The following is a 22,314-nucleotide window of genomic DNA, read 5'->3' as shown; positions in this document are numbered from 1 at the left end:
CGGGGCCCCGCGCAAAACCGCTTCTGACGGCGAGACATCAGTCGGCGGTTGAGGAATGTGTTGACGCACGGCGCCGTGTGGGTGGAGATCATTGCCGTTCCTTGGATTGAGATGAACGATCCCGCGGACGGGGGGGGGGGGATGCAGCCGGGGCCACACTTCCCCCGTCCCTGTGCTGTCAGTGGCTCTGTGGGACGGGAGGACAGGAGACAGAGTGAGCTCCATCACGTCTAATCTGTTACTTGCTCTATTCCTTCATTCATAGGAAAATAGTTTCACTAAAAAAACAAAAGTCTGCCCAGCTCCTATTTCTCATGTCTGCTTCCATCCAGGCCGAGGTATTTGGCAGAGGGACAGATCTAATTAGCGGAGGAGGATGAGGAGGAGGAGGAGGAGGGGGGGGGGGGGGGGTGTCTCCCACACGCTGCATCCTGTCGTTTTATCAGTCAAGTGCGGGGGAGGACCTTCCCTCCCTGGAAGCATCGACACGTGTGACAGCTGCGCGAGCAAGACCTTTCCCCCGTGATGTCACAGTCTTCAAAGCCAGAGGGCAGGTTATGAGTCGACGAGGGGGGGGGGGCAGAAAGTGTTAATAATGACTTCATTCTGAATAATTAACCGTTTCGCTCTACTAGAAGTCCTGTCCAGGTGGAACCGTTTCCTGACCAAAGCAATAGAAAAAATAAAGAAAGCACACTATATATATATAAAACTAAAAGAAAAAGCCCACTGAACCGTGACCCCCACTTCCACTTCCTCTTTTTTTTGGAGGTGACAAACCACAGCTGTGTTCCTTCTAAAAATATCACAAAGCAATTTGACATCAGCAAGATGTGCCCTGTCAGACTTTAGGGAGTGTGCATGTGCACGCTTGGATAAGAAAGAGTGATTTTGACCCCTCCCCTTTCCTCTCGGTGAAGTGCACTCACTCCTCGTGAGTCACACGGGCACTCGGCGTTACATGTGCGCGCCCTTAAGTGGACGTTTGGGTTCCTTGCAGGACGTCCGAAGCCGAGCCCAGAAGCTCGTCTCCTGGTGTGGGGGAGGAGCTCCACGAGCTTCCGGCGGAGACACCAGCGGCGGAGACCCCAGCGGCGGAGACACCAGCTGTGGAGACACCAGCTGTGGAGACACCAGCCGTGGAGACACCAGCCGTGGAGAGGCCGACCGGTGAAGGTACACATCTGGGTCCTACTTAAGGGAAACGTGCTTCATTGACCACAGGGATCAAACTTGAGCTTTGCGCGGGTGATTCAGGCTTATTAATGATACAGCGTGGCATTGTTTTATTGGCCCGTTGCAGCGCTTGACCTTGATCTAAAGTGGCGAGGAGCGCCGTACTGCCGGGCCGAGGTCATCCCGCGCGGGTTCATCGATCGCGAGCTGAAGGAAGTCACGCACGCAGACACGCGTGTGCGCGCGCGGATACAACAGGCATGACACGAATCCAATTAGTTCAGAGATGAGGATCAATAGGAAGCCATTTCCATGAGGGGAAAATTGCTTTTGGATTTGGACTCAGTCAGCAGTGCAGCTGTTATCTGGAGGAGGCTCAGAGATGCAAAGGAGCCCCCCCCAACGCTGCGCCACTCCATCTCTGTGTATATGTCACCCTCCTCTGACAGACTTCCACACGGGCCTCTGCTGCCCTTTGGAACATGGAGCTACAGTTTGTGTTGACTCACGGCATGACGCAAAAACAAAAACCTCTCTCCAAGGTAGATGATTAAAATACAGAGGGCGGCAACATCCATTTGTGTTGATCTTAAATCTGTTTTTTTTGGGGGGGGGGGTAAAAGTATCGAAAGACAGCGTTTCACTCTGACCAAGTAGTTGATATGGCTCATTATGAAGAATGAAGCATTTCCCGTTTGTTAAAGCAATCACGTCCCTTCACTCCTCAAATGTGGCACTTTGATGTGATTATCTGACACAGATTGTAAATGCTTTGCTTTTTTGGGGCTGGGGGGGGGGGGGGGGGGAAGAGGAGGAGGGGGCGGGGTGTTGGAACTGTATTTTTCGATCTCCTGCGGCGTCGTTTTGAACCTCGGATGAGTTTATTGTCACTGTGCCGCTGCAGAGGAAAGTCAAATAGAAGTGAGAAAGAAAAAAGACAAACGAGAGGACCCTCTTGTCCCGGGAGGCCGCGTCCTCGTGCAGATCCGCTGGTGGGTTGGGAGCCCGGATCCAGTGGTTTACTCCTCTGTTTTAAATCCAGTCCGAAGAGCGATATATATATATATATATATATATTCTCTTTGGGTAAAATCAAGGAGACGAACAAAGTTATTTTTGAATCACAGACCCGAATTCACCCCTCCGATCAGATTGATTGAAAGCTGCTGTTCAGGAGTGAGCATTAAAGACCAAATCAATAGAGCTCACTGAGCTAAACCGGGCTGAAATCACGGCGACGGAACCGGTCAAACCAGCCCGGATCAGGCGATAACAAGACCTGAAATACCGAATACCGAAGGTCTCCGCCATCCGGCTGCTGTCGTCTGTTCCACTGAAAGGCTCTCGGTGCACCTCAAGTCTCTCTCTCTCTCTCTCTCTCTCTCTCTTTAAAACAGCGTTTGCTCACTCCGACGCGGCGCCGGGGCCTCCGGAGGTGATCTACGACGACGTCCCGTTCGAGGGGCCGCTCTCTCCCGACGAAGGTGAGCATCCGTGCTTGTGCTTGTGCTTGCGTGTGTGTGTGTGTGTGTGTGTTTAGGAGCTTCTGATGCGCTTGGTGTGATCTGCAGATACGATCTACGAGGACGTGCAGAGAGACGGCGGCGGCGCGGCGCCGGACGCGGACAACGGCTGGAGCTCCAGTGAGTTTGAGAGCTACGACGAGCACTCGGATAACGAGACCAAGCAGCCGCCGCGCAGCAAGGTAGCGTGCACGCCATTCATCTCACACACACACACACACACACGCACACACACACACACACACACACACACACGCACACGCACGTCTCCCAATACGCGGCACCGCTCGGTTTCCAGCGCTTAGACAGTCATCAAAGGGAATATTTCACCTCCTGCTCCTGTGGCCCGGTTCTCCACTAACGTAACGCACTGGAAGGAAACTATGAAGAGCATGAAAAATGTATAACAGAGCGTCTGGGCCTTAAACTTTCATTATGGGATGAAAGTCAACGTGCTGCTGGCGGCGCGCAGTCAGCCCTCCACACGATGGCACTGTGCGCACGTCCACGGGCCCGTTTATGCAGCCCCACCTACTGGCAACTGTTCTGCTGAGTTGAATCATTATGAATGTATAGATTTATACCTTAGATTTAACTCTACATATTTTTACACGTCGGAGGAGGTGTCCGTGTACGGATTTGATTCCGTTGTGATCCCAGTAAATCCTAAATTAAATCGGCGCTCTGAGAAAGGAGGCGTGCTAGAAGAGGGCGAGGCGGGGTGTTGTTTCGGGACTGAGCAGAAGATGCTCCGGTAATTACAGGGAGGAAGGTGTGATGATAAAAAAATCCCCGCAGTTTGGGGGGGTTGGGAGCGCATGCTTAAAAAACGTGTTTTTAATCAGCCTCACCTGATTAGTTTTAACCAAGTGAACCTGGAAGTCTCAGTACTTACTACGAGGATCCTTGGGAAGCCTGTGATTGGCTATGCTTCTTTAATAATTGCCCCTTAATGCCTAAATGTCCCATCCTTCTATAAATCAGGGTCCATTAGCCTCAGACCCCCTTTGAGCAAAGCCCTCACTCTCTGCGCTTGTGATTAAAACCCACTAATGTCCGGCTTGTGTTTGCCTCGATCACTTTGCTTCCTTTCCCTCTCCCCTTCTTCCTTCCTGCCCCTTGTCTTTTGGTGGTCGCGCCCCCCCCCCCCCCCCGCCTCTCGAACACCTGCAGCGCTCCCCCGACGTGTGCCGCCTGAGGGAACGCTGCGCCAGGACCAAGCGGGAACTGGCCACCAGGCTTTATGGCAGGCACAACGTTGACATCAAGGTACACCTGCAGCGGCGGATGGGAACAAACGCCTGCAGAGCGCCGATCCCTCGGCCGGAGGAGGGGGGGGTGGGGCGTCGGATTGATGGCGCTCCGGAGCCGGAATGCGCCGCGTTGTATGCACAGCCGACTCAAAGGCTTAACGGACTCCCTGCAGCATCCTTCCAAGTCTTTGCTTTGGACTGCGCCTTTGCTTTGAGCGCCCCCCCCCCCCCCCCCCCCCCCCCCCCTTCCCTTTCTCTCTTCCCCCCCGCCTGGCTTAACATCAAGTCGCGTTTATGGGACACATGAATAATTAAATAATATTCTGCGCATTTACATCCATAAACAGCAGTGCAACTTTCCCCCAATTAACGACCTACTTTTCGGAAGTAGCGTCGTTTAAGTGAAATACGACCACCCCGCGTGTATTACTGATCCTGGGGGGGGATGAGTCGGGGCGGGGGTGGGTGTCTGGTTGCCTCTGAACGACCTGCTCGTGGCCTCTCCGATTACAGGCCGCACGCCGACCGGCGCGCGCGGGGGGGGGGCAGTGCCCACGTGGCCCCTCCCTCGTACTCCTTGACCTTGTTCTCCTTCTGTCTGCTCTTTGCGATCAGGTTCAGCAGCTCATGAAGGCGGCGAGGAGCGGCACGAAGGATGGCCTGGAGAAGACCAAGATCGCCGTCATGCGCAAAGTTCCCTTCCTGCAGAGGAAAGATCAGCTGGGTAATTGAGTGATTCAGTCAACAAATAAAGCGCTTTTTTTAAGCGGCGGCCATGTGCTCCGGCGGAGGTTTTTCGGATGTGTGAGTGAGGCGAGGATAAAGCACTCCAGGTTGTGTCATAGGAGCCCCGCCCCCCGGCTGACACAATAGAGAGAGATTACCATCCATTAATGGAGTATCGAGCAGCCCCATAAACCACAGAGCCTCCAACGGGCCCGCGGGCCGCCACAAAGAGGGCCAGGGGGCCACTGCTGCTATTTTTGGGTGCTGATCGAGGGAAACCTGCGCGGCGTTATATATATTTCTCCTTTCCACCAATCCCTCTGTCATCATTCCAAAGTCTTTAATTGGGACGGTAGGAGCGTCTTTATGGTTACGGGTGTGTGAGGGGGGATTTTTTTCTTTTTTTTTTTCTTTCTTTTTTGAGGCTGCCGGATGTCTTTGTGCCAATGCGGAGAATGAGAATGTGTTGGATCGTTTTTTTTTTTGTTGCAGACACACTCCTACGGAGATGCGGGATTGTTTTGAAAGTCTTTTTTTTTCCTCGGCCCTCTTTGTCTCTCTTTCGCTCCTTTCTCCGTGACTCTCGGCTCTTGTTCCGAGACTCTCGAATGTCTCCATATTTTCCAGGTAATGAACTTAGCGGGTCTCGATGTGTCTGCAGCTGCCGGGGAGATCTGAAAGCTGCCTTTCTGCTTTTCTTCTTAATCTTATTCTGTGGTACACACACACCTCTCTCTCTCTCTCTCTCTCTCTCTATTCAACCCTTCTGTGTGTCTCTCCTTCTTCTTCTATTCTATGTCTGGATGTGTGCAGAGGAGGAGGATGACGCAGGATACCTGGATGTGGCCGTGTCAGAAATGAAGCATCCCCCTCCACAGCTGAGCCCCATGCCGGAGGGGCTGACCAACCACCAGGTGCACGTGACAGTTTTTTAAATTCATGATGATGATAATAATGACTTTATTAAGGACACACAGATGTGTTTTATGTTTATTTGAAAGGGAAACAGTTTTCCTACTGCAATGAGTAACAGTATTTGAGTGTTAGGATGCTTTACGTGGAGATGTATAAACAGGTTATTCATATAGTGACCGCTGTGTCGTCTCGCCCAGGTCGTCAGACGCCACGTCCTCGGCTCCATCATTCAGAGCGAGCACAGCTACCTGGAATCTCTCAGGAGAATCGTGCAGGTGAGCCACACGGCTTTCACGGTGAAAAGCAGAGCGCTGATATGCATGTATTTAATTCACTTTTTAGTGGGCAGAAAACAACCCGCTGAAATTGAAATTCAGCAGCAATGGATGACTTCTTCTCACACGGAGCCACCGTTTTCTCTCTGAGTGACATGATCGTTGTGCTCATTTGAAATCAGTGTCGTTATTCAGAGTCTAAACTCAGTGTCTAGAGAACAAATCAAATTAAAAAAAAAACTGCACGCCATCATTGCGCGGAAGGTACAACCCTCGCACTTCCTGTGGTTCTGCCCGTCCATGTTCCTTCTGTGCGTGATGGTTAGGAGGAGCAGCCATGCTGAAGAGTCAATGAACGCCTGTTTCACCCTGTTGCAACATCCAGAACCGAGAGCTGGCTTCTACGATGACCAGGGGGCTCGGGTTCTGAAGATGTCTGAAGAAGTCATCCGTGATGCTGCTGAACAGCAGAGTTACGTGCGTTCGTCAACAACGGTGTGAAACCCCATTTTTCCCCCCTCCCGTTCTCACCAGGAGTACCAGAGGCCGTTGATGGAGGCCGATCCGCGCATCCTGAGCCCGAGGAAGCTGCGGCCTATTTTTTACAGAATGAGGGAGATCACTCAGTGCCACTCCATGTTCCAGATTGCGTTGGCGTCGCGCGTGGCCGAGTGGGACAGCAGCGAGAAGATCGGAGACTTATTTGTGGCCTCGGTAAGCGTGCGTTCATGGCGTCTCCAACTGGAGGCTAGTTTTTTTCCACACCATAAATGTGTGTGTGTGTGTGTGTCCCCTTTAACCCTTTTCCAAACATGCACCCAAAGTCTTGCATGCGGCGTAAAGAAACTCAAATGGTTCTTGGCATTTCCATCTTAATTGTACTTAATTGTCTTTATTATACGCATTTGGGCCCTCGAAAACAGTACCGCTTAGTAGAGAGTTTGGTGCTCATCCTGGAACAAAGGGGGGGGGGGGGGGGGGTCAGTCGCCCCTCAGGCGGAGTGCTCATTCCCCTCCACTCCTCCGAACTGCCACACCATCAGCCGCCTGGTGGGAGTTTAATCGAGGAGAGGGAATAAATGTCCACTGCAACAACAACACCTCCCCCCCCCCCCACCCCCCACCCCCCTGACACTCTCTCTCACGCTCCGCCACTTAATTCCTGCTTGCGCGGCCTCTTAAATGGCTTGTGAAGGGTGTCGCGCCAACTGGGACGGTAAACAAACCAATTTTTCTTTTTTTTTCTTTTTTTCTAAAGCACTATACTTAAAATGTCCATTTTCTTGCCGGCCTTTACATTGAAATTATCCCAAACATTCAGGTTGTCAGGAGTAATGACACGGCTGTAGAGACACAATAATCAGGCGTGGCGCGGCGGCAGACATCTTATCGACGGGCTGGCGATGCTAATCCAAGAGGACAAAATGCCTTGTCTCTGTTTTTGCAGTTTTCAAAATCCATGGTGCTGGACGTCTACAGCGAGTACGTCAACAACTTCACCAACGCCATGGCGCTGATCAAGAAGGCGTGCCTGTCCAAACCCGCCTTCCTGGAATTCTTGAAGGTGAGCACACAAACGGCACATATTTCTTTTTAAACTTCCTCAGGTCTCCAAAAGAGACAAATGAATCAGTGCTTCATACACAAAACCCATGTATTTACTTTGGGTTCAGGGTCCAGTGGTCTGGTCTGTGCTGGACCTTTTTTTTAAATGAAGGGCACAGCTCTAGGAAAAGGAATTCACTCAATTCCGGCCCTTTAAAATATCTGGACGGCGCGAACCCTCTTTCTGTGAAACTACCAAACCAAATCTGTTGTGCTCTTCATTGAACGTTGCAGACATTAATTAGAGATCACGAGCGAGGACAAATAATGCAGGGAGGGGGGGCCAAGGACTTATTGGAAATGTGCTGAGCGCTGAGGATCCGTGCGTCAGGGCGACGTGGATCGTTGAGCTGTGATGCCGATCCACAGACCGAAACCTTCGTGTTGATCCAGATAAAACGTGTCCCTTTGTCCCTCCCCGCTGACTGCGGCGTGAAGACAAACGGAACAAAGAAAGAGTCTAGACAAAAACAAAAGGCCGAATCAATGAGAGGGACTTTATCGTGTTGTTTTTTTTTTTTTTGTTAAATATCGTGGAGGCAGCGAGTGCACGCTCACGTCCACAAACACAACGACTCAGACTCACAGCGAAGGGGATCATTAAATCACAGAAAGAATTGCCAGAAAAGTAATGTGAGAGCTGAGAAGAATCAGTGTAAATCATCTAAAGAAGTTAGAAAAATCCATTTTCATTATTATTATTATTATTTTATTTTTTTGCAATATAAAAAGAACATTGAAAATCCCAATAAGACTCTAAGAGTCTCTGGGAATGGCAGAACGCTATTAGGGGGTCGTGATATCAGAAATGGGGTGGTGTATTATTCCGCTCAGGGGACGCATGGAGGGCCTTATTATTGAACCTGCCCGAGGTGTCGTGGGCTTTAATCTACTGCCCGTCAGCTGCGGAGGGAAGTGTCCACTTGACAGTTCCAAGGTAGGCGTCGAGGGTTTAACCCAAAGTTAGCACGAGGGACATTTCCATCTGTTCCGGCACACTGGCAGATGCTGACACGGTTGCCTTGGCAACAAATGTAAATCTTTGGCAGGAATCGGAATGTCGGCGATGCATGAACTACACGAATATGTCCTCCGCATTGAAGGTCTCACGGTAAAAGTTGGTCAAAACCTTAGCTGTTCATTGTTGACCCGAACAGACCCGAACAGGCAGCCTGTGGGTCCGGATACGTTAGGCAAAGACTGCACCCCCCCCGCCCACCCTTTGTCTGTCCGCCAAAGGGCGGTTGGATTTTTTTTCTCCTTTTGGTGATTATTGATTGCGAAACATCTCCATCTCCATTCTTCATGTCCTGCATGGATACGATCTCATTCAGTGTTGGGGTTTCATTCGCAGTTGGACTGCCCTCCAAAAGAGAGAGAGCTTCTCCCTAAAACCCGTCTGACCCACAACCGCCACCACCTCCACTCTGCTTTTATTCCAGTTCCTTATGTCGTTTTATTTGATGAAATCGTCTGAAGAATAGACCAAAGGATGACCAAAATACCACAATGGTAGTGCATAAAAAGGGAATTGATGCAGAATACGCTGGCAGACCATTTGTGTACCCACAAGCCTCAGGGCACCACGCACACAAACCTACAATAGACGCCATTACGCTGTTTACAGGTAATTTCATGTCTATTGACCAGAGAGAGTGTTTGTGATTTTTGAGTTTTCGGTAAATTCAGTCAAGCGGCTCCACATTTCCCCCCCCGGGTGGAATACTCACTTTACAAGTAGCTGACTCCATGGGGGGGCTTGTTAGGCCTCTTCAGTCGAGAGGGCGAGAACAGTGGAATTTACTGGTCGGTCAGTAGGAAGCGACTCCACAGGAGGATCAGCCTCTGCAGCCAATCACAGGGCTGCAACGTGTCACCTGGAGTTTCTGTATCTGCTACAAGTTGACGCTCTATTCAGATGTTTGGTTTTCGGTTTTAATTCTATGCGTTTTTTAATAAGAAAGAATTCACCTTTCCAAAATGGTGGAGACTTTTGATCAAATGCTCGGCTTTGATCAATGGTGTTTATTGATTGGTATTGATTTGTGACGATGTACTGTGTGCGTGTGTGTGTGTGTGTCGCAGTGTTAATGTGCATTACATTGTGAGGTATTCATCATTTGTGTAAATTAACTGGAAGCATTATACACTCATTTAGAGCTACAAAAACTACCATAGAAAAGCACCATATTTAGCATATTTAGACTGTATTTAGGAAGTGGACAAAGTCATTCTGACGTCACTAATTGTTTGTGGACTGCTGTTTAAAGCCTCTAATTCTTGTTTTTTTGCAACCAGAAAGGATATTTTAGGCGAACAAAGAGTTATATTTATCTTTTAAAAGCTGAAAACACCTTGAAATGGTTGCAGTTCTGCAACAGAATCACAGACAGGACAACCTGTCAATCACAGGAAAGCCCCGCCCTGAAGCGTACCCTGTTTCACGGCCTATTTTACTTCAAATTCATAATTGACTAATGTCATGCTTGAAACTCCTTCAGTACAATTAGACTTATTCTCTCCCCCTTTTTGTAATATGAAGCATAAATGAAAGCGACATGCAGTCCTAATCACTGCGTATCATCGTTTAAAATGTGCAATAATATTTTCTTCACAACGACCCAGAACTATACTTAAAGCGACTGAACTGTGTATCAAATCTTCTGAGTTAAAGCAGCAATTTTCTCTCTTTTTTAAAAATGTCTCTCTTACAGTTGACCTTTTCCGACCTTTCCTACCACACCATCTATTAGATGTGCCTTTTTATACTGTCGGTATCACCGTGGCACAGACTTGACACTGCGCCGAACCAATTTTCTCCTGACCTGACGCCCACGGCACTGCATTAGAGATACAACTCTCTTCTTTAATTCCCTCATATGAGTAACGGACCCTGTTTTTACAGACCTTATTCACCCACTCGCACGCCTACTCCAGTCTTACCGAGGAGTCTGCACGGCTCCTCTTAAAGCAGGCAGCGCATATACTTTACGTTTCCTCTTAATGGCCCCTTTTCTCTCGTTTCTCTCTCTTTGTGTTCCCAGAAGAAGCAAGCGACCAGCGTGGACCGGATCACTCTCTACGGCCTGATGGTTAAGCCCATTCAGCGGTTCCCTCAGTTCATATTGCTCCTGCAGGTATAACATGGTGTTTGGGAACGGCTATTTCATTTGTTTTGAATTAAGTGTGTGTGTGTGGGGGGGGGGTGAAGTTTCACTAGCTAGACACTTTCAGTGCGAACATACAGCCGCAGAGTCGAAGTTGGACGTCACACACTTTCACGCTAAAGTTAAATAGAGCTGGGAAAGTAGCTTCCCACATCAGTTTTTCACTCTGCCGGCTTTACGTCCTCGCCGAGTCTTCCACTTTTCCATTCCGAGCAAAGATTTGGATTTGAGCTTGACTTGCCGGATCTGCAGAAGCTCATTTCATCCCTCAGTAGGCATTGATTATCCATGAATTCAAAAGATAAGTTACGAATGCGAAATCGGGGCCATTTTATTCCCGCCCTAAACTCGGCACTCCAAATAGGAAGTGTATGTATTTTAAATCACGCGCCGCCCCCGGGGGGGTAGATGTGTATCTCGGCCTTTGCGAGCTCGATGCGCACGTGCAAAAAACCGCCAGGGCCCGCGCTTAGTTCGTTTCAGCCGAACTCTCGGCCTGCCGAAGGCTGCACAATCGGAAACACGGTGACATTCACAGAGTTTGCTTAAGTATGTGCGGCGTCCGCGGCCAATTAAACAGACGGCAGGAAGGAAAGGTCGCAGCTTTAGAAAACGTCGGCGCTTTTGCTGAAATGTCCTCGTTTTCGGGGGGGAAAACTGCTGCCACTTAAAAAAAAAGAAAAAAGAAAGAATGTCGGAACCGTCGAAAGCGTCCCAAATTCGGCAAAGTGGGGACATTATTGCAAATAGCCTGAGCTGGCAGAGATGAAAGCGCGAGAAGCGGCGTCGGTTAAAAACAGAAGCGGCGTAATGAACAACTTCGACGGGAGAGGGGGGGGGGGGGTGGTTTTCTTCGCTGGTCGTTTTGTAAGCGGGTGACCCTTTCCCCCCCAGGACATGCTGAAGAACACCCCGAAGGGCCACGTGGACCGCCTGCCGCTGCAGCTCGCCCTCACCGAGCTGGAGGCGCTGGCCGAGAAGCTCAACGAACAGAAGCGGGTCGCCGACCAGGTCGCCGAGACGCAGCAGCTCGCCCGCAGCGTCAGCGACCGCCTGCTCAGCAAGGTGACTGGGCGCCGACCCCCACCCCACCCCACACCCAACCCCCCCCCCCGCGCCGCGCAGAAGCGTCGCCTCCCCCTCCGTTTACCACCCCTAAAAACGGCTGCAGATCCGAACGCGTGCTGCTTTGAATGAGAAGAATTAGGGGGTAAATGAGACATTTAATTGGAAACTGTAAGAGAGCCATCACTTTCACCCAGTCGCTGCCCCCCCCCTCCCCCTCCCCCCCCCCGCCTGCCTGCTCCTCTGCTTACTTCCTCACTCCACTTGTGCACTCTTCTTCTCTTTCAGTAGTAGTGGCTGCATCTCTCTCTCTCTCTCTCCTCATTTCTTTCCATCAGCACCTGCTCTCCACCGCTGTGAGATGAGCCGATTGGCCCGATTCTCTCCCGCTCCACGCGGCGTTCCATTTGCCGCGGTGACTCTGCAGAATTCCAATAGGGAACGGCCTCCTCGATTGCCCCCCCATAACCGCCCAATGAAATATTCATTCTTTGTCTCGAAGCATCCGAGTCGCCGGAACGGATGACAGTGTGAGTCAGAGTGTGGGTTGCACGCACGTGCACGCGCACATGCACGTCCACACACACGCACGCACACACACACGGCGCGGCGCCCTCTGTGCCTGTTGATGCTTGAAGACTTTTAAGGGTGGATTCCTCCAGCGCTCCCGCTCTCGAGGGAGTTGCACAGTTCTGTGGCCGTCAAATTGCAGTCCTACGCGGACTAATGACTCATTTCGTGTGCCGCCTGAGCCAAGAGCCAGGAGCAGCCCCCCCCCCCCCTCCACTCCCCCCCCGATCCGCTTCCGGATGTCACATCCTCTCGCCGCGGAAAACGAGGTCGCGTGCGCTACCGCAGTGCAGGTGGCGACAACCCCACGCACAGCGGGGGGGGGGGGGGGATGTTCATCAGCTGCTGCAATGTGCGCCTGTTGAGCAAACACAAACATGGAGGCATTGGGGGGGGGGGGGGGGGTTAGAACGCTGCAGTGTGCTTCTCTGTTGCGGTGTCCTTTCTGCACGGCATACATGGCATCTTTTAGGGAATTTATTCTTTGTTCTATGTGTGTGTGTGTGGGTGTGTGTGTGCGTGTGTGTTAACGTGTGCACGCGGCAAACTGTTCATGCATGTGTGTCCATGTGTGGTGGAAAGGATTGTGCGTCCCAGGTTGACTCCCCCCCCCCCCCCCCCCCCCCCCCTTTGTGGCGTTACGGTCGATAGCACGGAGCCTCGCGCTGCAATAGCTTACTGACTGAAGAGCTGCCCCCGCTACGCCGCTAAAGTTTGTCTCGAGGTGCCTCGCGCCCCCGGGGCGAATGAACGCGCGCGTGTGTGTGTGTGTGTGTGTGTAGGTGTGTAGGTGTGTAGGTGTGTGTGTGTGTGTGTGTGTGTGTGTGTGTGTGTGTGTGTGCGTGTGTGTGTGCGTGTGCACAGCGGATGACCTTCAGCAGTGTGAATGTGTTGCTAATCCCCGACGAGACATCTCTTCCCCTCCGAGGTTGCGTCCTGCGTCCTGTGGGGGGCTCTGGCTGGGGGGACTCTGGGGGGGACGGCGCCCTTTGTGAGGCCGACTCTGATCTCATTGCTGTGTCCCTCTTAGCAGCTGAACTCGGAGCAGGGGTCGCTGGTCCTTTGTGAGACGCTCATCGAGACGGTGTACGGCGAGAGGGGACAAGTCCTGAAGTCGAAGGAGAGAAAGGTCTTCCTCTTTGATGACGTGCTCGTCTGCGCCAACATAAATGTCAAGTAAGTCCCACCTCGAAGGGCGAGTCGAGCCGGATGACTTTTGCCTTCAAAAATACTCCGCTAATGCGTCCGTGATGCTTGGAAACGACGCGGCGGCTCGGAGAGGAGCGTCTGCTGAGCTGCACGGGGAGGAGGGATGGCTTTTAAGGTTTTGCAAAGGGTATTTTGGGTAAAAGACTGTGTTGGAAAGAGAAATAGCTGCAAGGGGTTTAGAGCCCTATCTGGAGTTGCAGGAGCGAACCCCAGCTACAGGAGTCCTAGATTACCGAACAGGCATTTTTGAGGTTCTTTCCAATTTATCTCCCGCGACAGCACCATTGATCATATCTCCCTCCCTCTCCAAGTAAACAGGAAGGGGATTCTGTGTATATTCGGCGGATGCCGCTGTCAAAGACGTTGCTCAAAGCCGCCTTGTTCAGCCTTCAAAGCAATTATCGCCCCACGTCCCATTCAACTCGAGAGTCCCGACGCCGACTTTGTCTGCCCTCCAGGATCACGACAAACCGATCACCATGTTGATTGCCTGCTTGATGACTGGAATACATGAATAGCAATGAACCCCCCCCCCCCCCCCCCCTCCCCTCCTCACAGCCGGGGGTGCGATTTGGGTAAAGGAACGGGAGGTGATCGTGCAGAGTCTAATTCCCAGAGTCTTCTTCACGACATCCCTCCCGCCACGGAGCTCAGGGTGCAGTGCCGTTAGCAGCGTGGTTCCCCCCCTCTGCCCCCCCACCCCCTCCAAAACTCCTGTCCTATTTTTACTTTGCGCATCTTTTGGTTTTTATCTCCACCAGGGGGCCTCCGGATGTCAGCAGCCTGGTCCCCGTCGGCCCCAAGTACACCATGAAGTGGAGCGCCCCCCTGCAGCAGGTGCAAGTGGTGGAGGTGGGGCAGGAGGGCTCTCAAAGCAAAGACGCCCTCCCCCAACAGAGCGGCGCCAAGCGAGCCGGCCCCCCAGGTAAACCCCTCTCTCCGCCGCACGTGTCATCCTCCTGTTGATCTCATCACCGACTTTTTAGTTCTGTTCCCAACTGCTCGTCACTCCGATCGAAGGTGTGAGGGCCCCCCCGCCCCCCCGCCTCAGTCTCATTTCACTCTCTGATAGACCACGAACGCACAGAGGGTGGAGTCATCAATCTGCAGAGATGATTCCCCTCCCCCTTTTTTTTCCCCCAGGCCGCTTGGTTCTCTCCCCCCCCGGCGGCCCTCTGGTGACTCTAGTGCGCACGGAGACCCCCCCCGACGAGAGTGCCGTGGGGAAAAGGGAGAGCCAAGGCCTCGTGGGGATGTAATGGAGGCTTTTTAAAGTAAAAGCGGCGGCTCCCTCAGAGCTGCTCTTGTTTTTTTTTCGAGAGCCGGTCGGGACTCTACGGATTCAAGTTTAGCTTTTCCGTTTGGTAACTTGTAATTTAAGGTCAGATCTCACGGCAGCTGTCTCTCTCCCTTCTGCTTTGCGTCAAACTGTGCAAATGCAACGCGTCAAAAGAAAAGAGCAGCATCCTGACACTTTGCTCTCCTTTCGGGTCGATTCTTCGACGCGGTGCCGTCACCGCGATCACGTCCACGCAGAGACCTCCCCTCCAGACAGCCTGTCCCGTCTATTTATAGTTTCATCCCGTGTGATGTCACTCGGCGGGGGGGGGGGGGGGGTGTCCGCTCTAAGTCCCCGCGGCTCCCTCGGCGGGGGCTCAAAATTGAGTCATTTTTCATCCTCTGCCTCGTCTTTATTGGAGAAAGCTGTCCTTAAGGGCAACGCAGGCCCGTCACAGCGACTCTCCCTCTGCGTCTCCGCTCATGCGCCCCCCCCCTCCTCCGTCGGACCGCGTCCTACCCCCCTTTCCACGCTGCCTCGCCTCAATTCTGCCCCCATTCTTGCAGCGGGGGGCCCTTTGGCTGCGGATCACACGGGGGTTTGGATGCAGGTGTTGGAAAGCCACATTGTCTTTAAATCCACTGGCTAGCGCCGTTGCCACGGCAGTCCTCTTTGGGCCGCGCCCCCCCCCCCCCCCCCCCAACGTGGCCGGCGGGCGATGTGAATAGCCATGTCTGAGTGTGAAAACCACGTCCTGCCTCACCAACGGGATTACGCTGGATTACAACTCAGCACATTCACCTCTCGGGCCGGAGCCAACAGCTGGACCTGTACGGCGGGTGGGGGGGTCCAGGCGATCCCTTTGGAGACGCTGGGATCACATTGTTCTCGCAGCCTCCTGGCGCAGCCTCCTGCATTGATTCCTTTGTCACAGCTGACAGACGTCAGCGGTGGCCCCCGCGACGGAGATCTCGTTTAAAACCCCCCAAAAGCCTCGACACAGAGCTCTTTAAACGCACGATGCAAGCTCACCACTTTCCTTTTCCCCTCAGCCCCCCCCCTCCCGCGCCCCCGCTTTCCTCTCGCGATTCTACTCCCCCTCCCTTAATCCGCGCGGAGAGACAAAAGACAGTTGCGTCCTCGCTAAAACCCGCCGCAACGCTGCCCGGAAGCCTCGGGAGCTGAAATCTACCTGCAGGGTTTAATTAGGCGGTTCTGCTGCCGGGGAGACGGTGGGGGGGACGGGGGGGGGGGCAAAGGGAGACCCGGGAAACGGAGAATGGCGGACAGGAGGAGACGCGGCTATCGATCCGCAGCAGTGGGAGAGAGGTGGATTTTCCAAAGGCAGCCGGCCTCAAATCGATGCTGAATTTTGCGTCTAATGAGACGCCTGCATTGCTTTGGGCCGGCAAAAGGGCATCACGGTTTCTCCCATCTGTTTCTTTTTTTTTCTTTTTTACTCATAAATTCATCCCGTGTAGTTCAACAAATTATGAAGATCGACCCATCTGCACATCAAACCTCTTTTATTAGTGCCAGGGGAGTTTCAGCCAAGGCAACTTCTGCCTCTGCTTCTTAGCGGCAAAGTCGCTGTGTCCTCTCGCCGTTTCCAAGACTGCAATCTTTTTGATGGTTGTTCCGTATACCATATATGTTTAGTGTATATATTACTAAGAATTCTTAGATTTCTATCCCTGTGTGTTGAATGCCCTTGGGCTTTGTACTGTTTGGCAAACGGAACAATTGATTTTACGAACCACCTTGAGCTTTTTGATGGAATTTTTCCCTCTCACTAGAACATTAAAACGTTTCTTTTTCTTTTGCATCATAATCCGCGAGGGCCACGCTGCTTTTTACAAATGCAAAAAAAAAAAAAGGCTTTGCTTGTCGCCCACTTCTCAGGCAAAGCGTTCCTGGGCCCTCCTCGGCTCTACCAGGAGCTGCAGGAGCTCCAGCATGACCTTTCCGTCGTGGAGGAGGTGACCCTCCTCGTGGGCACTCTGCAGGGGACGTACCAGGTACCTACACGTCACTCAGTGTTGCACTTTCACTGCGCCTGGACCCCCCCCCCCCCCCTCACAGGGAAAATGGGTATTATACAACATGTATAACTTATATAAGATCTCAGGCACACAGCCGCGCTCCCTCGAGGCTTCTCTTCTTTTGTGAGGTGACAGATTGATCTGGAACTGTCATGTTCCATGATCACTGTGACAAATTATTTACGAGCTAGTCATTGCCGGGGAAATTGAGTGAAAATGCGCGTATGTGTATAACGATGGAATGTGTGAGCTCCTGGGCCCCGAGAACAGACCAAAGGACCACAGAGGCGGCAACGGCAAAATTTAAGTATTCATAGCTTATTCGAATTGATTTAGATATCACGTCTGGAACAAGGGATAACCATTTGAGGAAATGGGTTCCTGCTATCGCTGTTAAATAAATTGTAAAAAGGATTCTTGACGTTTAAAAACATGATCAAAGAACGGCCTCGTGTCCTCCTCGAGTCATTGATTCCGAAAGCACGAAGCCTCCCGTCTATCTCTTCATCAACGGAGCCACCATGTCGAGAACGAGATTTCGCCTCTGATATCGCGGATAGAAATGTCAGATTCGCTGTGTTCCAAAACGGAACCCGCAGCGCCCCCCCCCCCTGCGGTGTTCAAATCAGGACACTTCCCAGTGGTCTGCCACTAAGCCACGAGCTGTACCATACTCTACATCACACCACCAAGGAGGCATACTCCAGCAATCACCAAAGAGCCTCTTAGGGTAATGGTGGCACCACATCCTCCTCCGTGTAACGAGCTCATCGTCCTCGGGGGGGGGGGGGGGCAGAGGTATCGGCTCGGAGCCAAATGAGAGATTCTTTTCACTTTCCGCCCAGTTATGCGCATTGTCCACCAAACAAACACACGGAATACTTCAGCACGGCTCATTGCCTTCAATTGATCTGAGCCTGTTTGATGTGAGGGACCAGCTCTCGCTAAAAAACAACGGATGCTGATGTTTGCGGTCGATTCAACCTCAGCTCTGAGGGGAGGGGGGGGGGGGGGGTGAAAATGCCACAACCACGTAGCGTCAATTAGTGGAAGTGTGGCTGCTTCCCTGAAAGAGCATCAACACGCACGGCTCACTGTACACTTCTCGGGGGGGGGAGAACAGGTCTTCATTGCGTGTTGGTTTTTGCTTTTTCCATCCAAAGAACCTGAACACCACTGTGGCCCAGGACTGGTGTCTGGCTCTGCAGAGGCTGATCCGCTTGAAAGAGGAGCAGATCCAGAGCGCTAACAAATGTCGCCTACGCCTGCAGGTCCCCGGCAGGCCGGACAAGTGAGTAGTGACACACACACACACACACACACACACGCGTGTGCTCTGAGTAAGATGGTGGACATTAATGACCCCCCCAGCAGCAGCTGGAAAACCAACACAGGCTTTGACGGGGCGCACACACACCTGAAGAACAGTAATGTTTGACTCCATGAAAGGTTTTAATTAAAAAAACCAAGTAGACCAGTATCCACAGAAGCGGGCCATGTCATGCTCATCGCTAAAAGGAAAGGTGGTTTTGATCTGAAAAGACGGTTTGAGAAGCGTAGGAGGACAGAAGAGGGGGAAAGAAACACGTGGCTGGTAATGTTTGTACACTAAGATCTCTCGGGCCAACAAGACACACCGAACCTTTTTTTGCAAATCCAAAGGCGAGAACACTTTATTCCGTCGCGACTGGGTAATTACCTGACTCAAACAATTCATCTCCCTCTGTACTCCAACAGAATAATGAGTGGCCTCCACAAAATGTTCCCTTTGCAGGAATTAATTGAGACACACTTTGCTGCGGCGTTTCACCCAGTCTGACTCACCGGATGCAAACTGTGGGCAAAAGAAGCCGCGCATTCCACGCGTCTCAATCGAGGACGCCGACCTCGACGCTCTCCTCCTCGTAAACTGGGCCTCGGACGGCGGGCCCGGCAGCACGAGTGGCACCTCGCAACCCGGCCCGCCTTCAAAGATGGCCGATAAAAGCTAAACAGGCTAACTGTCATCACTAAACGGCCAACTGTTAACCAGCGAGTTTCACACTCACCCGTCAGTTGTCGACTGTGTGTGTGTGTGTGTGTGTGTGTGTGCAGATGTAAGTTAGCTGTAAGGCTAACATCTGTAGACAGAGCGGTGAGGTGTGTGTCGACTCGAGACGCGTCCCTCTGTCTCGATGGCTTTGTGGTCACAGGCCATTTTCCTCTCGGCTTTGCGCTGTTTTAACCAGTCGGTCAAAACGGAATAACAACAAGTGGAGTCAGACCTTTCTTTAGCGCTGACTCTGCGGTTAATGCCTCAAGTTTAGTCTCCTGAACCTCACGAGGTAAAACCGCCCAATCCACTGTGACCTTGTCAAAGTGAGGGTGTGGTGGAGATAACACGCCTGAGTGGCTGCTTAGAGGAGAACAACAGGAGAGAGCACATGAGTCGCTTAGGGTACTGCACAGGAATCTCTAATTAGAACCTATCCCACGTTTGTGGCTTCTGGAGGGGGGGGGGGGTAATGAAGAGTCAAAGGAGGACCAAAGGGGAAACTGAGACGCCAGAGTCCAGCTGAGGGAGACTAAGCAGGAGAAGGAGAGGAAGAAAGCGAGTGAAAGTGATGATCGAGGTGGGCCTAACGCTCCGGGAGCCGGGGAGAGTCAGACCGTGCCGGGGCCGAGCCAAAGTGACAGCTTGAGCAGCGGAGCTGTTGCAGATCACTTCTCCCACATCCCCCCCCCACATCCCCCCCCCCACACCCACCGGGCCTTCAGGGCCAATCTGCTTAGTCAGATGTTCGGTGGAGCCAGACGTCGAGCTTACGAGACAGACCCCGAATTCCCCTTCAAGGGGAACCCAGTTTGCTGACTCGTCGCGATGATGTCGCCGGCGGACATTTGCACACGTCCGAGCTGCAGAGAGTGGCACTTAACTCCTAAATAATGTAAAGGGCCTGCAGAGTTTGTTTGTGCGCAGGTAAGAGCCAACAATGTCAGCCCCGAACGAGAGAGCTCCCCTTTTGGGAGAAAGAACCAATCTTGGTTGTGCGATAGCAGCCTAATTGAGGCAGGGCCTCGGAGCCGGGGGGGGGGGCGGCGGGTGAGCCGCGGGGGGCTGAAGGTGACAGGTGGCACAGCGGGTGCCCGAGCCATCCTGACGCTACCCGCAGGCGCAGCGCCGCTTGGCTGCGTTTGGTCCGTAATCTCAGAAACAGCCTACGGGGCACAACGGTACTGTGCGATACATTTATCCTCAAGTACCTCCTGCACACAGACGTGGTCGCGCCGTTTGCTCTGCTGGTGAGAGAGTGGGACCGCAGTAGCCCCCCCCCCCCCCCCCCTTGGTACTGCAGTCAGTCCCCTCATGTCTGCAGCAAGGCAGCACATCACACGGCGAGCACACGGCAAACAGAGCGAGTACGTGGAGAGAATCCCGACCGCCGCCGCCTCAAAGGCTCAAAGGCCGCCGTCTACGTGTGACAGCAGTTCATTAGAGGCCTCTATATATTTTTTTTTTCATCTCGCTGTGCCCAAACCGGGGATGTTTAGTAGCTTGTGGGGCGGGAACATGTCCGGTCAGTGCTTTTTTTTTTCTTACCCTGAACGCTGCATTTTGTTGCGCTGTAGCGCGCGGCTCGGCCCTCTGAATGCAACAGACTCTCCTTGAGTGACTGGATGAGTGGGTGAGTGATTAACCCTTTCAAAGTGAGTGTGAGGTCTTAACCACATTCTTCATTCTTCTCCTTCAGCCAGTCTGCATGCGCAGTGGGGGGGCGTTCCTCAGATAAGCAAGCGAACCACTCAAGGGTTTTATATAATGGGAGTGGAGAAAACCTGAAGCACGACGCCTTCATGTGATGCTGCAAAAGGCTGTTTGCAGTAAAGCTGAAAAATGAAATGCTCCACTGGGGGGGGGGGGTCAATGACTTTAAGAAGAATTTCCGAGTGGACATTTAGCCTCCTCGGCTATCAATTCAAGCTCTGCTGGATGTGAAAGGACAATCCGAGGTGCTGTTGTGACGTTACATTTCTGCTGCACCGGCCCGTGGAAGCGTTCAGCCCAACGGACCTCAGCTCTGCAGCCTTGTTTAGCCCATATTCCTACAGGTTTGGGTGTAATTATGTGGTTCAGCAGAGACGTGTATGTTACAAAAAGTGACAGCCAGGTATTAACTTTAAATCAAACCGGATTAAATACATGTTCACTCTCTTGCATAATATACACACACATATATATATATATATATGAGTGTGTGTCTTTGTGACAAACCCTCACGCTGCGATTAGTGCGTGCAGTGCCTCTCTCTCTCCCCCTGTGCCCCCCCCCCTCTGAAGGGTGGGTGCATGACAGGCTGCCACTCAGCACTCGGCCCTCCCGCATCTGTCCCGTCCCAGCGCATCAGCGTCACACGCGCGCTCCGGCGCTGACTCGCTCCCGTAAATCTGCTGTGCTGGCTCCCCCACGCCCCCCCCCCCCCGTCCCCCCCCCCGTCCCCGTCTTTCATTTTCCTCTCCTCCATGTCCCCCCCCCCCCCCCCCCCCCGGGTCTGCTTCTCTATTCCAGCAGCGCACCGCACCTGCACCGCGGCTGTCTGTCAATCGGCGGGCAGGACGGGGAGGGGAGCGCGCTCGGTTTTGGAGTGTGTGTCCCCCCCCCTCCTCGTGTCTCTGGCGAATGACCCCCGCGGTGTCCAAGCAGTGAACGGCATGATGTCGCCGCTTAGAGAAAGCTGCACGTTCTCCACCTCGTGTCAAAAGGAGTTTGAGAGCCTTCATGTGGGTCTCGTGCTGCGCTCTCTCCCTCTCTCTCTCTCTCTCTCTCTCCCCCCCTCTCTCCCTCTCTCTCCCTCTCTCTCCCTCTCTCTCTCGGTGGGGTTCAGAGTGACCTTAAGAGGAGACCTGCTGGAGCCTGTTCCGACACGGCGGATATGAGTTGTGCTCTTGGTCTCACGGATGGCAAATTTCTCTGAGAAGACGTTTTTAAGAGTTTGACCTTCCCATTTGTCTTTTCCTACTTTGAGCTGTAATTGACGGCAAGACACAAAATATTTTTGAAACTTTTCTACCAAGGAAAATCCAAGTTCAATTATATGTTTGTAATACTTTTGAGATTGTGAAATAACTCCCAAGTTACAGGACCTTCTGTCACAAAGCTCTAAATAAGGCCCATTTTATCCTGTTGATAAATCACAAAAACGGTCAGTTTCGGATGGTCATCCTCGAAGGATTGTTTTGCACCAACGTCCTTCCTTCCTTCCTTCCTTCCTTCCTTCCTTCCTAACTCAAGTTTTCACTTGCTTTTGCATTACTATGTGAAACTTTAGGGGAGACTTTGGCAAATCTGTCTGTGCTTGAATTCTTCATTTGAGCCACAGATCCATAAGCAGCAGCTCCCCCCCCTTAAAGGCAGCGTTGACACAGCCACACATTTACCACTTGTCAAAAGCACCTTCATTACCACACAGGGGCCGAGGTAAATGGGTGATCCGACATGTTGTGAGGGCCTTAAGCTCACGGTGTTTGCATG

General features: G+C 52.3%; 1 protein-coding gene across 1 annotated transcript in view; it reads left to right on the top strand.

Annotated features, from left to right (window-relative positions):
* arhgef10la (Rho guanine nucleotide exchange factor (GEF) 10-like a) overlaps positions 1-22,314 on the top strand; it is a 45,504-nt gene that overhangs the window by 12,064 nt on the left and 11,126 nt on the right. Inside the window, 15 exon segments of the mRNA XM_062563892.1 lie at positions 1,001-1,176; positions 2,574-2,660; positions 2,748-2,881; positions 3,873-3,968; positions 4,568-4,676; positions 5,492-5,592; positions 5,791-5,868; positions 6,403-6,582; positions 7,316-7,432; positions 10,518-10,610; positions 11,535-11,705; positions 13,306-13,451; positions 14,246-14,409; positions 16,666-16,781; positions 17,969-18,096. Of these exon segments, the coding sequence (XP_062419876.1) occupies positions 1,001-1,176; positions 2,574-2,660; positions 2,748-2,881; positions 3,873-3,968; positions 4,568-4,676; positions 5,492-5,592; positions 5,791-5,868; positions 6,403-6,582; positions 7,316-7,432; positions 10,518-10,610; positions 11,535-11,705; positions 13,306-13,451; positions 14,246-14,409; positions 16,666-16,781; positions 17,969-18,096 (1,896 nt within the window).

This window comes from Pungitius pungitius, chromosome 8, assembly GCF_949316345.1.
Source record: "Pungitius pungitius chromosome 8, fPunPun2.1, whole genome shotgun sequence".
NCBI classification, from domain to species: domain Eukaryota; kingdom Metazoa; phylum Chordata; class Actinopteri; order Perciformes; family Gasterosteidae; genus Pungitius; species Pungitius pungitius.
Note: the sequence above shows the minus strand (reverse complement) of the source record. Positions and strands in the feature narration are given on the sequence as shown.